This window comes from Camponotus vicinus, unplaced genomic scaffold (assembly GCF_025532165.1).
Source record: "Camponotus vicinus isolate PSW18456_S1 unplaced genomic scaffold, iyCamVici1.0 SCAF_4, whole genome shotgun sequence".
Taxonomy (NCBI): Eukaryota; Metazoa; Arthropoda; class Insecta; order Hymenoptera; family Formicidae; genus Camponotus; species Camponotus vicinus.
The window spans coordinates 163,259-182,681 of NW_028141976.1; the positions used below are offsets into that span (position 1 = coordinate 163,259).

Sequence of the window (19,423 nt, forward strand, 5' to 3'; positions counted from 1 at the left end):
GTGCCCGTAGTATACGGCAATATGAGACTGAATCACAAAAAGAAAATCGGTTAAAAAAACTTGCTGATATTCGTCGATCTAAGAAAGAATTAACCAATAATTGCATGAAAACACAATCCCTCTCAATCAAATGTACAAATTTGGAGAATAGCTGCGCTAAACAGCAACATCAATATACAAAGGATGAAACTAAGCAACAAAAAGAAAATCAGTTAAAAAAACTGGCTGATATTAATCAATCTAAGGAAGAAATAACCAATAGTTGCATGAAAATACAATTGCCTTCAATCCAATATACAAATTTAGAAAATAGTAGCGTTAAACAGCAACATCAATATATACAAGATTTAGAAAATAATCGTGCATTAAAGCGGCGTCAAAATCAACAGAATTTAGAAAATAATCGCCTTAAGAAACGATGTCGATATCAACAAGATTTAGAAAATAATCGTACTAAACAGCGACAGCGATATCAACAAAATTTAGAAAATAATCGCCTTAAGAAACGATGTCGATATCAACAAAATTTAGAAAATAATCGTACTAAACAGCGATAGCGATATCAACAAAATTTAGAAAATAATCGCCTTAAGAAACGATGTCGATATCAACAAGATTTAGAAAATAATCGTACTAAACAATAACAGCGATATCAACAAGATGTAGAAAATAATCGCCGTAAGAAACGATGTCGATATCAACAGGATTCTGTAAGACAATGTGAACAAAAACGCATATGTTATTCTATAAACTTTCAGCGTGAACAGGACAGACAAAAAGCATTAGATTCTAATCGCAAATGGCTTTATAACAAACGATATTATCAGAAAAATAAAAAATCTGCAATAAAAAATAACGATGTTGGAAAAAAAATTATAAAAAAATATGAAAAGTTTTGGTCGAAAAACACCATAAAACTTCAGCATTCTTTAGAAACATTTACTAAAAATATTGTTGAGAAACTCGGTATTAAAAATCATATCGAAAAACGATTAAAAGCCGAAAAAATCGTACGTTGGTGTATGCATGTTAGAAGAAGTTATCTTCGTAATATTTACAAAATGTTATCTTTGATTAAAAAAAAACAGAAGTAAGTTTGACTCAAGCCGTAAAATGTTCCACAGTTGAAGAGAAATTAAATGTGTTATGTGGCGAATCCAGCCATACAGCCTCATCTGAAAACTATTTTATTGATTCTACATATCGTCATGTAACTTCAAAGGAAACTTTGGTAATGAATGCAGAAGAGAAAGTAGCAAATCTACCGTTAATAAAAACTGCATTGGAACCTTTGGCAATGAATGCAGAAAGACAAGTAGTAAATATATTACCGTTGATAGAAATAGAAGCGAAAAAATCGTGGTCGTGCAATACTTCATGTAAAACTGACGATCCATTTTTAATTAATCGTTATCAGAAATTTCTTGAAACTATAAATACATGTACTTTAAAGAATGTACCCAAATTGATAGAAAATATTCATAAATGTACTATGAAAATTTCAAATGAAAAATTGGGCCATACGCGTAGCTGCCATATTGATTTAACACTTTGCGAAGGAATGTTTCTTCCAATTCAACTATTATTGCCTCATTTTCCACGAGTAAGATATATTAAGCGTTTAATTTATCAGCTTACAGATTTTTATCGAAAGATGGATAATCTGGATGAAGCATTAACTCATGCTGATTTAAACACATTAAATGAAATTGTAACTTCTGCACAAGAAAAAGCAGATATGTACAAACATCAACAGGCAGATACAATTCTGAGCGATGATGATATTATTTTTAAATATCATCAAGCGTTTAAGGCCTTGGTTAAGCGGTCAACAGACACACCACGGCATGCTTGCGTATCATGCGAAAAATTGTGTTATAAGAGAAATGTTTTTGAAGTCAATATTCTTCGAGAACAAATAAATATTCAAAGTTGGAGAGGTTTAATGGCACATATACAACAACAAGAAAATAATGCGCAATATATATGTACTTATTGTGCAGGTAAATTTCGTAAAGGCTTAATGCCTGCGTATTGCATCTTGAATAATCTCCTTACAAATGATGTACCCAAAGTAATATCATCTCTTAATACATTTGAAAAAATGATTATACAGAGAGCTAAAGCGTTTCAAACTGTCGTCAAAATGGGAACTGTTATTAATAAAAAGTTGCCTCAAAGGCAAATGGTACAAAAAGTTAAAGGTAGAACATTTCATTTACCACTTCCGTTACAGGAGACGTTGAATAAATTATGTTTGAATACTGACCCAATAAATATTAATAACGAATTATATATTTTAGTTAGAGGTATTCCGACCAAATCAAAGATTATTTGGGAAGAGATGGTTGATGTTAAAAAAATATTTGACGCTTTAACGTGGTTAAAGCGCAACAATGCTTTATACTCCCAAATTATACTGCCAAATGATCATAATGAATTAAACATTTTAGAACAATTAAAAAGTTCAGAGTTTCAAATGGAAGAGACAGAAGCGATATTAGGTGACGAATCTGACAATGAGTCATTAAATAATCTGGTAGAAGAAACGAAAAATGATGTAGAAGTTACATTAGACGATCAGCAGAAGGCAATGTTAACTCAAGTTACTGATGAAAATGACGGCTATTATGAACAATATACTATTTATCCCTTATATGAAAAGAAAGCAAATAAAACTTCGACAGACTTGTATCAAATGATAAAAATTCAGAATGCGCCTTTGGATAATCGTGAAAAAGATTTAGATTTAATGTGTTTTCCAGATTTATACCCTTTTGGTATTAATGGACAACATGAGATTAGGGAAGTTAAACTTCATGATTATGAATTTATTAAATGTCGTTTGACATCTAAACATCCACAGTACAGATTAAATCAACAATACTTATTTTATTTGTTGAATAATGCGAATATGCGTCAGTTAAGCCGTGGAATTTATCATAAATTGAATGTAACTAATCCTCAAGTTCGTTATACGGCTGCAGAGTATTTAGAAGCAATGTCAAAAGAACAGTTGGAATCTGATCTAACAACAATATTTTCCACACTTCGAAATACGGAACAATATTGGCGTAAACCGAGAAGTAATTTAAGGTGTATGACGCAGCATTACGGACCTGCGACATGGTTTTTAACACTAAGTCCGAGTGAATGGTTATGGGAAGATTTAGGTGAATATATTCGTGAAGTAAATGGATGGCATGATGCTTCCTTATCCGTTAGCGTACTTGTTGTTAAAGATTCTGTATCAACGTCCAGGTTTCTCGATAATAAATTTCGGGCAATGCTTGACTTCATTAACTCCAAAGATCATCCAATTGGAGAAGTAACGCACTATTTTTGGCGACGAGAATACCAAGGTAGAGGTATACAACATTTCCACTTATTAATTTGGATTAAAAATGCACCGATTTTTGGTGAATCTACAATTGAAGAAGTCTCCAAATTTATTTTACAATATATAAGCTGCAAAATGCCAGATGAAAATATTTCACCATTATTGTATAAACGTGTTGATACGCATCAGCGACATAAACATAACGATTATTGTCTTCGCTCTAAAAAAGTAGGACGTAAAGTTATTCGTCGATGTCGTTTTGGATTTCCTCCCGTTACTGAAACTTTCAATATGAGAGATGTGGCAACTTCGATAGCAGGTAGAAAACAATTGAAACATAAAAGTAGGCTTTATGATCTTCCTCGAATGGATAATAAAGTTAATATTAATGATTATAATCCTGTTCTTCTTACTGCATGGGAAGGTAATATGGATATACAATTTATTGGTGAAAAATCATCGCTTCTTACTTGGTACATTACTAAATATATAAATAAAGCGGGAAAATGTGAGTTGTCTGATTCTGTTCTTAATATTGAAAATAATAAGAACAAATCATTAGCAAGTCGTCTTTGGAATATGGGTTTGCGATTTATGAATAATAGAGAATGTGGAGCTCTAGAAGCTGCTGATACATTGTTAAGTATTCCTTTGTATGGAACTGATCGAAATACAACTATCAAATGGTTAGATGTTAACCAAATACGACGTAAAAGAATAAAAAACTGCAAGGAAATTGAAGCTCTTGATCCTGAATCTATAGATATATTTTATCCATCTTTAGTAGATGATCTTTATCCACATAGACCAAATGAACTAGAAAATATATCTCTTTATGAATTTGCACAGTGGTATGATATCTCGAAGATCAAACCTAAAAATAAGTATGTTGAGTATTATAAAATAGATAATGGTAAATATCTTAAGCGACGACAGCGTGGATATCTTATTGATCATTATAAAGTTAATGTTAATACACAACCAGAAAATTATTTCTTTTCGTTACTACTTATGTTTAAACCATGGCGAAAATTAGAAGATCTTAGAAACGGAGACGATACTTATGCCGAATCGTTTCACAAAGAAAAACTGCATCTTGTAGAAGCGTTGCGATATCATGAAAAATTAGAAGAATTGCAAAAAGCATTTGAAACCGCAAAACAGTTAGTTCAGCAATGCCTAGACGACGATTTACAAAAACAACAGTCTCAGGATGATCCTGAAAATCCGATAGGTGTTCAAAATATAGAGGCTGGTGAAGCAATGCAAGATTTTAAAGATCTTGGTGATAAAGCAGTTCGCGAAATTGATGTATCTGAAATGATAGCAAAATTAAATACGGATCAAAAACGTGTATTCGATAAAGTTATCAATACTGTAGAGTCAGATGAATCAGTATTACGATTATATGTTAGCGGAGAAGGTGGTACTGGAAAAAGTTTCTTAATCAAGACTATTAAATGCTGGATAAAACAAAATCTCAACAAAGATACTGCTGTAGCAGCACCTACTGGTATAGCAGCATTTAATATAGATGGTTTGACAGTTCATAGATTGCTTCAATTACCCGTTGAACATGATCATACTCCTAAATATAAACAACTATCTGATCATGTATTGAAAGTTTTACGAGCAGATCTTAAAGATGTTATTCTTTTTATAATTGATGAAGTGTCAATGATATCTAATTTGACTTTAATGTATATACATCTTCGATTGTCTGAAATATTTGACACTAGTGATTGCGATGATGGTTGGTTTGGTCGAAAGCATATTCTTTTATTTGGAGACTTGCTTCAACTACCTCCTGTAGATGATCCTATTTTTAAACATTTATCAAATGAAAAAATTGCTAAATATCTTAGTTACTTAAATGCGGTTAATTTATGGACTACATTATTTGACTATGATGAATTGACAATTAATATGCGCCAGCAAGGAGATGACTCTTACCGCGAGTTATTGTCGAGAATTCGTATCGGTTTACTAACAAAATCTGATTGTAAGATTCTGGAAAATAAAAAAATTTCTTTTAAAGCTGATTCCTTCGAATCTAGATTAAATGAGTTATGTACTTTCATTAACAATCTGTCATCAGACACCGTTTGTTTACTACCCACTTGTCATATGTGTGATGTTCTCAATGATGCAATGTTAAGCCGCATTGTTTCTAAAGAAATAATATTAATTGCTGAAGACACGATTGACTGTATTTCATATGTAAAAAAGAAAGTATTAAAAGTATTATCAAATAATGATGATGATAATTCTAGAACAGCTGGGCTTTCGAAAAAAATTATAATTAAAATTGGAGCGAAAGTTATGATACGGCGTAATATTGATGCTAGTTTGGGTCTTGTAAACGGTACAATTGCTAAAGTGATTTCAGTTGTACAAGATAATGATTACGTAGAAAAGATCAAACTTCTTTTACCATCAGGTTTAGAATATTTAATTGAAAGAGTAAGTGTTAAATTTGAGGTAGTGGATAGAGCGTACGTTGTCAGAAAACAATTTCCATTATCTTTGAGTTACGGCATCACTATTCATAAAAGCCAAGGATTAAGTTTGCAAAGTGCTATTATGGACATTGGTAACTCTGTATTTAATTGTGGCCAAACTTACGTTGCATTATCGCGAGTAACATCTTTAGAAGGATTATATTTAATTAACTTCGATCCTTCATCGGTAATAGCTAGCGAAGACGCAATTATTGAATATAATCGTCTAAAACAGATACACAAACCAAAAGCAGAAATTATTGCCATGTCAAAGGAACAGTATTACAAAGTGAAAGATGTTTTATGGGCGTTACCAAAAGTAGTTGCTTCTGTTCAAAAATCAAGTTTAGATCAAAATGTTCGACAAAGTACTGCTTGGGTCATGCATGGTTTTCCAAAATACAGATAAGGTTTCATGCTATGCAAATGCAGTATTACAGTGTTTATTGAATTTAAATGCCATTAGGCAGCAATTGTCCAATTGTGATAAATCAGATGTTTTACGTGTGTTAATGCATCGATATGAAAATGGAATATGTAATCTAAATACATACGCAATACGACAATGTTTAGGAGAATATTTTTCAAGTCCCGTAAAACGAAATGCATCTGATTTTTTTATGGCTCTTTGCGAAAAATATGATTGTATAAAAAGTTTGGTGAGGCATCAAATAACTTCTATTAGACGGTGTAAAACTTGTGATAATACAAAAACTATTGTTGATAATAATATTATTATTTCTGTTCCTATTAATAACTTGAAAAAGAAAAATTATAATCTTAATGATTTGTTAAATATTACGTTTTCACATTGGTGTCAGTCGCATAATGAATCGTGTGAATATTGTACTGAAAGTAATATAATATTAAAAAATGAAATAATATTGACAAAAAAGATAGTTGTGATTCGTTTAATATTTTTATCACAGGATAATAAATTAATGAAAGCAACACACAACTTTAATTTGAGTGCTATTCCAACAACTAAAGTATTAATAGATGGACAGTTGTATAAAGTGATGAATGCTATATTTGATCATGGCTCAAGTATCGATGAAGATTATTATATAAGTATGTGCAGAGAAGGAACATCTAATATTTGGATCGAAGCTAATGATGCTCAAGTTAAAAAAAGACAGTGGCCTAGAGGTGCTAAAAATGTTTACTTACTTTTTTTACAGAAGATGGCTAGTAAATAATATATATCGAAAGTTATAAAATAAAGAAGCAGTTAAAAAATTCTTTATTAAAAATATATTTATGTAATATCTAACTTGTGATTAATATTTAATTATTTAATAATTGTATTTCGATCAGTCCCATATAAAAGAATGTTGTAATGTATCAACAATAATTTCGTGAAGACTGCTTCATATTCTGCATTATTTATGAACTGTGAAAAAATATTTAGGTAAGTTGCCAACACTACCGTGTCTCTTGATAATTTGTCTTTATTTTCCTTACTATTAAAAATAGAATTAAATAACTCACTTTTTCTCCGTTCCATTTATATATTCAATGATAAATTAGATAAGCAAAGCAACGATTATTCATTAATGGATGTATAAGTATTAATTGTGAATAATAAATGTAGATTTCTAATGACATATTGATTTGTAATTATCCGTTATTTTTGCAATAAGAATAGCAAAGAAGTTTGAAGGATCTGAATATCTATATAGTAAGCAAAGAGGACCGTCGAATTTTAATGAAATATGACGGAGGTGGTGGCGGGTTCTTTGCTCATTTATTTAAAGATGTTTAACATATAGTACAAAAAAGAGTGATATCCCTAAAAAAATTACCCTTTTAAAAAAAGGTAAAAAAAGGTGCTAAGTCCGCGTAAAAAACAGTATATGTATTTGCAAAATAGTGTATTATTAACTGTAAAAAACTATTGTAAAAAACCTGTCTCCAAAATAGTGTTATTTTAAAACTGTAAAAAACTACTGTAAAAAACCTATCTTCAAAATAGGATTATTTTAATCTACAAAATAGTTATTTTAATCTGCACAAAATAGTGTTATTTTAAACCGTAAAAAATTGTTCTACAAATTATTTTAATTTTGTGTAAAATTGTATATCCTACAAAAATAATGATATCAAAAATTGCGCTAAGTGAAAATAAAAACTTATAAAAATATTTTAATCAAAAAAAGTTATACAAAATAGTTGTTTTAATTTTCTACATTATATCCTAGAAAAATGATGATATCCAAAAATTACGCTAATTGAAAATAAAAACTTAAAATATTTTAACTAAAAAAAATTGTACAAAATAATTGTTTTAATTTCCTACAAATAATATTAAAAAGTTGCGCCAACTGAATAAAAATGTTCACTATAAAATATACATTTCTTTTTTATTTCCAATATTAAAAGAAAAATGATATTAAATGAATTGTAATATATCTATTATAAAAAATCGTTGAAAATATGAACAATCATATACATTGCAATAATCATATGCATATATCCTGAAAAATTTAATTAAAAAAAAAAAAGGAAATGATAATACAAAATACAAAATTAAAAATTATTAAAAAAATTAAAAATTAGAAATTAATAAAGAAATAAATAAAAATTTATATAAAAATTAAAAATTAATAAATATAAAAAAATTGTAGTTAAAAAACTTAGCGCTGCTAATTTCATTAGCACATTATTCAACGTAGCAGCGCTAAGTTTTTTAACTAAAATTTTTTTATATTTATTAATTTTTAATTTTTATATAAATTTTTATTTATTTCTTTATTAATTTCTAATTTTTAATTTTTTTAATAATTTTTAATTTTGTATTTTGTATTATCATTTCCTTTTTTTTTTTAATTAAATTTTTCAGGATATATGCATATGATTATTGCAATGTATATGATTGTTCATATTTTCAACGATTTTTTATAATAGATATATTACAATTCATTTAATATCATTTTTCTTTTAATATTGGAAATAAAAAAGAAATGTATATTTTATAGTGAACATTTTTATTCAGTTGGCGCAACTTTTTAATATTATTTGTAGGAAATTAAAACAATTATTTTGTACAATTTTTTTTAGTTAAAATATTTTAAGTTTTTATTTTCAATTAGCGTAATTTTTGGATATCATCATTTTTCTAGGATATAATGTAGAAAATTAAAACAACTATTTTGTATAACTTTTTTTGATTAAAATATTTTTATAAGTTTTTATTTTCACTTAGCGCAATTTTTGATATCATTATTTTTGTAGGATATACAATTTTACTCAAAATTAAAATAATTTGTAGAACAATTTTTTACGGTTTAAAATAACACTATTTTGTGCAGATTAAAATAACTATTTTGTAGATTAAAATAATCCTATTTTGAAGATAGGTTTTTTACAGTAGTTTTTTACAGTTTTAAAATAACACTATTTTGGAGACAGGTTTTTTACAATAGTTTTTTACAGTTAATAATACACTATTTTGCAAATACATATACTGTTTTTTACGCGGACTTAGCAACTTTTTTTACCTTTTTTTTAAAAGTATTGTCTTACAGCTCTCGCGACTAAGTTTTAACTCCAATAATGTTTCGAGACTAAGTCTTTATTTCGATTTTAAATGGTTCGTGACTGCTACTGTTCTTGTTCTTCGGAGAGCTCCTGGTCAAATGCGCGGAAGACTGTGCTGCGCTCCCTGAGGTACCCTCTGGTCCCTACTCCGTGCCGGCTATCCGCAGTGGTAGGAGAATGCGGCGCTCCCGGGCGTAGGCGGCTCGACCGCCGCTTGCCGCTATAGCTGTCCTTCTTCTTCGAGCGCGCTATGACGTGGTGGCCGCGCTCTTGCGTGGGGATAGTGGGGACGACGGAGCAGTCAGTATTGTCCGTACATCGAGCCCGTTAATTCATTTTACAAAAGGTAAGGCTTTACAATAGGTTTTTAATCACCAGAATTTTAATAATTTGCATGCATATATTTTTTAATGTAGAATTTCAACCTCTTTTAATAGAAGTGTGAATGATCGTTCTAGCATGTTCTGTTTAGAATTGATTTTTAACTTTCTTTATATTAATTATATAGTTCTAGTTAACAATGTTATGAACAAATTCTGGTGTTATAAACCATTATAATTACAATTTGCTATATAATAATTATACGATATATGTATATATGTATGTGCATAAGGGTGCATGGTCTAGATAGTTGTTAATAATAATTGTGTTACATTATAATATAAAAGTGTATTAATTATTCTTTTTATTATTCAGCTCTTGGAACAAAGGATGTGGCAAGCTGTTTTATCACCGGATGCAGGTGTTCGCCGTGCCAGGCAGTCGCGCCAGGCAGTCGCGCCAGGCCTTATCTTATCGCTGAGTGAGCTCATGTGCAGCTGCACCGGATGAAGCTCGGAGGGTCGCTTATCTTTTGGTGAGTGAATTTATAACGCTTTATAAATCGATTTAATAATTTCATTCGTTATAATTTATTCATATATTCCTTACTTGTTAATTGTATAGAATATATATATATATATATATACTTATATATATTGTTTGTAAAAGTTAATAAATGTAGTTGTTAAAAATTTTAACTTCATTATTGAATTTATTTTGTGATTATTTATTAATTAAATATGTATTATACATATTGTTATTTCTCTTTTGAAGGCTTGAGAGTTTGCAAAAAAATGTATTACTGTTGGATCTTGTTAGTTAATGATATGGATTAATTTATTATATAATATATATATATATTCTTTTATAATTTATAATTTCGTAATAACTTATTACTCTTGCAATAAGAAGGCGCTCTTTATAATATCCATACATTATATATTCGCGAGTCCCCTTCGCATTAAGACTCGGCGCGGACGTCGAAAACATTAGGGGAGATAACAAAGTAATAGGGGAGATAACGCGGTACGCTGGACTTAGCCTTGTGCTCTTATAAGAAGACTTATTATTCGTCTCAATAATAAAATTATGCATAATGAATTTTATAAGACCATACATTCATTATTATTATTAATATATGTATATTTATTACCTTGTATTATTATTATTTAAGCTTTATATTTCATGTGTGTTAAATATATGTAAAGTTTCGTTATAACAAAATTTATTTAGTAGTTATATAGATTTATAATTCTGCACGCAGTAAAGAGTTATGAGCTTTATTTTGCATTATTGGTTTTATTAAATCAGAATCTTTATTATTTATAATTATTAATAATTTAAATAATTTAATATATTTGTCTTATATAGTTATTATATTTTTCAGATATTTTATAAAACGGCATTCTATACAGAAGATATTCGAGGATGCATATCATTTATAGCTTGGCTGTATTTTGATCGACAATATAGAACGTTTATTAGACTATTGTCGGAGCGGATCAAAATACTCACATATGATCATCTGGGCATGACTTATTAACTCTATGCACCTCTAATTGCGGATAAGTTTTGGATATTTTGAAATATTTTAATATTAATTATTTTAAATGTGCTTGACTTGACAACTTCCGGTCATTTATTAAATATATATACATTAATTAATGTTGAGCTTTTCACATAATGAAAATGGTTTATTATTTGGTTATCATTGCTTACTTATTATATTTCAATTGTATATAAAATTTTGCAATTAAGTAATCAAAATGAAAAAATATATGTATTATTTGACAATAATGGCTGGATAAGAAATTAGATTTTATATAATTTATTATTATGTAGTGAAGTTTTATTTGAATAACTACATAGGATATACGTATATGAAAAGAGATTTTTATAACGTGTTAATTATTATGTTCTTATGCTTAGAGTTTAAACGTGTTATTATTTGAATTTTTCTTATTTGTCTAGGTTGCATTTACATATATAATATATATATATGTTGGAAGGGATATGGACCAATGGATTATTCACGGACAACAGACAGGCTTAAACCATATAAGAATATGCAGCATTGAAGGGGTTTTGCGAATTATTTCGGAAATTTATTTGGTAGGTTTATTATTTTGATAAGTTAATTAATGAATTAAAGGTTTTATTTAATTATATCATATATTTATAAAATATATATTATATATATATATATATATATATATATATATATATATATAATATATGTATTCATGTATAATATTATGTACCTTTAGTATTATCTTTTAAATTTTTATTAATAACTACATATGTATTTATACTAATAATGAGGGTGACAAGTCTGTCCGAGCTTGTTTCGCGGTTTAATTCTTATTAATTTTTACATATGGTATTACGTATAGCGCTGTCTCTCTCACTCGCGCGAGTCACCCGATAGTGCGGTCTCTCTCACTTTCGCGTACTACTACCTATTGAGGTCTCGTGTATAAATTTCAATAGATGTAGTCGGTTAATTATATATTTGAGGAGGCATATTTGTGATTTGTTATTGAAATATATTTCTAAGGAATTTTATTAATAAATATATTTTTATTTTTTTTCGTATAGCGTTTTCGTTAGGTGATGAAAATATTGGGACACCCGGTGGACAACCAAGTGGAGGCTATGTTTATAGGGTGACTTATTATTCTGCATGCAGCAAAGAGTTACGTATAAAATTTTATTCATAATAATTTATTGACATTTCTTTATTATTTAGTTATTGTTTAGTAATTATTATTTAATTTAATATATTTATTGTTGAAATTTAATATATTAATATTTGATTTATTATACTTCTTTTACTATTTGATTTCTTTTACTCCTGTATAATTATATACATTTATAAAATATTAAACCTTTTTAATATAGTAATTTTGATCAATCAAACTTTTATAATGTTAATAGATTTTTGTATAGATTGATTTTTTAGTATATTTTTGTTAAGTTAATTTTTCGTACGGCCAAATATTATTTGATTATTATTTTCTGTTGCTGGGACTTGGAATTCTTGCTGCTTATTTATAACAAGCTGTCTTACATTATTAGGAAGAGGATAAATATTATATATATAGGATCATAAAAAGTGTGTAAGTATGTATTATATTTTGAATGGTTTATTTAATAATTTCTATAGTAGATTTTCTTATACATTTATTATATTTTTCAGGTATCAAGACTCTGAGGAAAATTGCTTCCTGATAGTGAACATATATATATATTTACGGGAACTCAACGAGGACCAAAAACCAAAACAATCTAGGATTTTTAAAGGAAATTCTTGCCTGATTAATCATATTCTATTTATTAATTATATTTTATTCATTAATTATATTTTATATATATACTTTATTAATTTTATTAAGAAATGTTTAGATCATTAATTTCTGAAAGAAGCTCGTTACTGTATAAAAGATTATTATTTAGTTATTGGCCATTTACATTTTGTAATTAAATAGTCAAAGTTAAATGTTATTTAATAATAATTAGTATTTTATACAGACATATTTGGCCAATGGTATTAATGTACAATAAAGATTTATTATAACGCTTAGAAAAATATTTATTCAAGGAAAATTTATTAATTTTGTTTCTCTTGAATATAAAAAATATATATATATATTGTTAATTATTTTATTACGGATTATAATTACTGATTTTTAAAGCGTATTGTTTTAGTAACAATTATTATTCATGGGTATTAATTTTTGATTGACTTGGTACATTTATTTATTGTTTCATATTCTTATATGTACATAAAATATTAACTTCATAACTTTCCTTTTGTTATTGATGATTCTTTGTAAATTTTCGTATTAATATTTTATGTGGCTTACTTTCGGAGCATTTGTTAGCATTTTTACTGTAGGTTATTTATCACAAAATATTAATTAATTATTTGATTTTCAGGTTTCAAAATTTATAATCGCTGCATCTCTTTTATGACAACCGAACATACTATTTATTAAAAAGATACGCTTGGGCTCACAAAATCATTTATTAATAGAATTTAGGTGAGTATCGTTTGATAAAATATTTTGTTTTATGCCTTTTCCTTTGTAGTAAGCGCGTTTACACGCATAGGGATATCCTTTTTTGGTTATATGTGATAACTGAATAATATGATTATTGAGTGAATATCTATATATATTGGTTACATATAATATAAAGTGGATTTATAGTGATTATATATAATTACAAGTAAAGATTATATAAGATACGAAATTCTTTATACTATTCTTAGAAACAAATTATATTTTATTCGTTAAGAATTATTTAAATCATTTTCTTTTTAAAAGAAGCTTGTTATTTTACAAAGGATTATTATTTAGTCACTACTGGTCATCTGTTTTTACATTTTAATTTTATAATTAAATAATCAAAGTAAATATATTTATTATTTGATAATAATTAAACTTTTATATATATATATATGTGTTTTTCATTGTTTATTGATTTATGTCTTTATTCGTCTAAATACTAATTAGTTATATTATTTTCAGGTTTCGATTTATGGCTATGGAAACTTTCCCATGCCAATTTTACCAGAAGAATGTAAAGGAACACACAAGAGGCTATAAGACCAGTTACCGACGGATTTGTTCGTATACCAATTCATACGAAGTCTTGTTACAAATGTTTTTGACGGTTACATTATTTAGAGTGATTTGCTGAGAGTTTTTCTTGATAATAAAATTTCGAATAAATTCCTTTTCTTAGTAAGGTTAATTATTAAGATAAATATCATTATATACGACCAGTATTGCTAATTCATTGTAATATTTTTCTGGCTATATACCACATCAATCAATGTATTGCGTTAAAATTAAATTATGGCGATATGAATATATATATATACATATACAGGGCGATCCTGAAAAACGATCCGTCTATAAAATGACGTATTCCTGACACCATTCTAAGACAATTTTTCCTTTACCAAAATTTGATTTGAAGCGTAGTTTTTGAATTATGAGCAAAAATAGTTAGTAAATCACGCGTCGAGTACAGAAGGCAGGCAGGAGCGGCGCGGCGTGCCGCGAGCGCGGGCGCAGCTGACCGCCCGACGGGTGATTATCACCGCATGAGTCGCTAACTATTTTATCTTATAACATAAAATTATGCTTTAAATAAAATTTTGGTAAAGAAGAAAATGTCTTAGAATTACGTCAGAAATACGTGTTGCTTAAAATAACGTTATTTTAATAATGAAAAGTTGTTCCGGATCGCCGGCCGTCCGACGTTGCAATCAGCTGATTGCTACACGCGATGTGTGTATGGCGGAGTGTGTGCGTAAGAGAGAGAGAGAAAGAGAGAGAAAGAGGGAGAGAGGGAGGGTAGGAGGGACAGACATTCATACACACGCACGCACTTTTTTTCTCGCTCTCTTTCTCTCTTTTACGCAACACTCATACACTCTCTCATTCGGTCTCTCACCCACACTCTCTCGGTCACTCACTCACTCACTCACCTGCTTACTCACTTGCTCACTCACCTTGTAGCAGCGTAGCGAATCTTCATGCTATGTATTGTTGTATCTGCTGCACGGTTATGATTGCTAGAGATGCGCGACACATCGAAATTTTTTCGATTATTAGTCTCACACTCGATTGACACAATACAGATTACGCGATAACGAGTTTACTGTTTATTCACTCACTATTGATTTATCGATACCAAAAATTACTTTCAAAGAAACGCGAATGCAAACAACACATGACTCGACGCGAAGCGACGGACCGCGGAGACTGCGCGACCACAAGAGTTATGTTGCCAGAAACGCGACACGCGACATCTAACAAACGACTTGCGCGTGGCGCGTGATTGACGCGAGATAAGACGAACGATCGGCTAAAACCTTCGCATTGCGAATGCGGTAGAAAACATGAATAATTATTATTTTAAAAAGCATGTGTTGTACGTTATTACGTTTTCGAAATTATTGCATTCACGATGCGAAGATTTAAGTCAATCGCAAGAATAATGTAATTAAAATTACATACAATGTAATTGAATAATGTAATTTTAATTACATTATTCTTGCGATTGACTTAAATCTTCGCATCGTGAATGCAATAATTTCGAAAACGTAATAACGTACAACACATGCTTTTTAAAATAATAATTATTCATGTTTTCTACCGCATTCGCAATGCGAAGGTTTTAGCCGATCGTTCGTCTTATCTCGCGTCAATCACGCGCCACGCGCAAGTCGTTTGTTAGATGTCGCGTGTCGCGTTTCTGGCAACATAACTCTTGTGGTCGCGCAGTCTCCGCGGTCCGTCGCTTCGCGTCGAGTCATGTGTTGTTTGCATTCGCGTTTCTTTGAAAGTAATTTTTGGTATCGATAAATCAATAGTGAGTGAATAAACAGTAAACTCGTTATCGCGTAATCTGTATTGTGTCAATCGAGTGTGAGACTAATAATCGAAAAAATTTCGATGTGTCGCGCATCTCTAGCAATCATAACCGTGCAGCAGATACAACAATACATAGCATGAAGATTCGCTACGCTGCTACAAGGTGAGTGAGCAAGTGAGTAAGCAGGTGAGTGAGTGAGTGAGTGACCGAGAGAGTGTGGGTGAGAGACCGAATGAGAGAGTGTATGAGTGTTGCGTAAAAGAGAGAAAGAGAGCGAGAAAAAAAGTGCGTGCGTGTGTATGAATGTCTGTCCCTCCTACCCTCCCTCTCTCCCTCTTTCTCTCTCTTTCTCTCTCTCTCTTACGCACACACTCCGCCATACACACATCGCGTGTAGCAATCAGCTGATTGCAACGTCGGACGGCCGGCGATCCGGAACAACTTTTCATTATTAAAATAACGTTATTTTAAGCAACACGTATTTCTGACGTAATTCTAAGACATTTTCTTCTTTACCAAAATTTTATTTAAAGCATAATTTTATGTTATAAGATAAAATAGTTAGCGACTCATGCGGTGATAATCACCCGTCGGGCGGTCAGCTGCGCCCGCGCTCGCGGCACGCCGCGCCGCTCCTGCCTGCCTTCTGTACTCGACGCGTGATTTACTAACTATTTTTGCTCATAATTCAAAAACTACGCTTCAAATCAAATTTTGGTAAAGGAAAAATTGTCTTAGAATGGTGTCAGGAATACGTCATTTTATAGACGGATCGTTTTTCAGGATCGCCCTGTATATATACAGGGTGACCCATTTTAACTTAGGCAGCCAAATAACTCGAAAAATAAGCAAGATAGAGAAAAATGTTTTAGACAAAAGTTGTATGGTTTCGAGGGGGCCATAAGATGGTATCATTGGTTTGACCTTGAAGAGTCATTTGAAGGTCACGTGAAGGTCACTTCAATTTTTTTAAATGGAATACCCTATATATTTTTGTACATTCTTGTAGCTTATTTCGAGAGCTTTCCAAAACACTATAATTAAGTACCTTTCCGTTAAGTACTTTTTGAGTTATGATGCTTGAAATAATTTCTTAATTTTACATAAACCGTAAAATATCTTGTAAAATATTCATTTTTCGATTATCTTACCTTAATACTTTTATGTACAAAATAATGAGAGGAATCAATTGGTGTAAAGAAAACACATAGTTGTTTTTAAGAAAAAATATGGAATTGTTAATTGCAAATTACATATTTTTTCTTCGAAACAACTATGTGTTTTCTTTACACCAATTGATTCCTCTCATTATTTTGTACATAAAACTATTAAGGTAAGGTAATCGAAAAATGAATATTTTACAAGATATTTTACGGTTTATGTAAAATTAAGAAATTATTTCAAGCCTCATAACTCAAAAAGTACTTAACGAAAATGTACTTAATTATAGTGTTTTGGAAAGCTCTCGAGATGAGCTACAAGAATGTATAAAAATATATAGGATGTTCCATTTAAAAAAATTGAAGTGACCTTCACGTGACCTTCAAATGACTCTTCAAGGTCAAACCAATGATACCATCTTATGGCCCCCTCGAAACCATACAACTTTTGTCTAAAACATTTTTCTCTATCTTGCTTATTTTTCGAGTTATTTGGCTGCCTAAGTTAAAATGGGTCACCCTGTATATATATATACATATATAGATTCAGTATTTTTGCTATTGATTTATGAAGTTTCATAAGCGATTTTAATGTAGTTGTGTGGCTTTTGCAGCCTTATTAAAATTGTATAAATAATAATTATATATATATTGAAATTCTTTTACGATTATTATAAATGACTGTTTCAAAGAGCCTATTACTTTTCCTTGATTGATAGATGTGTATAAGTCCAGCTTTCGGTTAGTACTGGTGATTACTAGTATTTTGACTATATGAGAACTGAATATTATTAAATTGACGTATATATATTGATTATATATAATATTATGACGCAAATATATAGTGATTATATATGATATTGTGTAAAGGTTATATAGGTTGAGAGAATTGGTAGGGATTATATTTTTATAAGTAAGATTTTAAATTTTTTCGTTGCGGGACGTAACAGCTCCATCCGTATATCGAATGCAATGCGTATCCGTGGATGATGGTGTCCACGATTAGCTTTATTAATCGGATTATTATGAAAATTCCGATCACACCTGCGCTGGCCGATCCGAATGTAATAAATCCCGTCCACAATTTTTGCCCAGCGTTCTCCGCGATCTGGTCCAAGGATTTTTCGTCTAGCAGGTTTAGCATGGATATACTTCCTGCCGGTATTTCTCGTCCCATGGCCCCTCTTGCTATTGTATTCAGCATCGAAGGTTTTTCCATAGGGAACATTATGTGGTCGCGGAGTCTGTCTAGATCTTCGCTGGTATAGATGCCGCTGGTGGCGAGAGAGGAGGGGCTCACGTATTTCCAGGTGGGTTTCGTGAGCGGTTGGATGATCGAAGGTGCCGCCGCCTCTTGTGGTCGTGGCATCAGGCGGTACCAGCTGCCGTGTATGTTGTACATAACTGGCAGGAATTCGTTGCAGTCCCTCGGCGTTCCTTTTTTGGTGAGTATCCTTGTCCTCGGTAGCATGAATAATGACTGATTTTTATACGTCACCGGGATTTCGTTATAGCAGACGTCCGTCGGTCGTACTCGGCATTCTACAGCTAGACATTTGACCAGGTGTAGGGCTTCTCCCGCCATGACTGCGGTGTATCCAGGTGCCTTCATTATTCGATGCGCCATTTCGTCAGGGGCGAAACTGGCGAGCGAGAGCGCGTTTTGTAGTATTTCTTTTTCGAGCGCGCATTTTTGTTCCATTATGTCGCGATAGAGTCGCGTCAGTTGTGTTTTAATATGTTTTTCTACGTATATAAATTTAGAATTTACATACGAGAAAATGTCTAAGTTACTGACGGATATTCTTGTGCGGATTTTGAATGTTCTTCCTTTTTCTGTTTCTAGTACGAATAATTTTGGGTGTTCCGTCAGCATGAGTTTGTAGCCACACAGTGTCATCTCAGTGGTTTTGGTGAGGGCGAAGGTCGTTTCCTTCGTTGTCACTGTGTAAACGGTTGGCGTCTCGGTGTTTGTCTGTGCCGTGAGTTTATCGGCTGGGCCCTCGTATAGCACGTCGTATTGGTCGAAGTGGCAGCTGTCCCTTGGCGTGATAGTCCAGTAGGTCTCCGAGCCGTCGTGGTCCATGCATTCTCCCGTGAGTGCTTTGCAGTGCACCCCGGATGGTAGGATCAACTCGTTAGTGTTTCTATCGATGACCGCGTCGAAGTTC

At 30.9% G+C, this 19,423-nt stretch overlaps 1 protein-coding gene across 1 annotated transcript; it reads left to right on the top strand.

The window, feature by feature from the left end:
* Nucleotides 1-1,124: 1,124 nt before the first annotated feature.
* On the top strand, nt 1,125-6,337 carry LOC145969964 (uncharacterized). Its single transcript, XM_083096304.1, has one exon. The coding sequence runs from the start codon at nt 1,235-1,237 to the stop codon at nt 6,248-6,250; it is 5,016 nt and encodes a 1,671-aa protein (XP_082952430.1). The 5' UTR covers nt 1,125-1,234; the 3' UTR covers nt 6,251-6,337.
* The last annotated feature ends 13,086 nt before the right edge of the window (nt 6,338-19,423 follow it).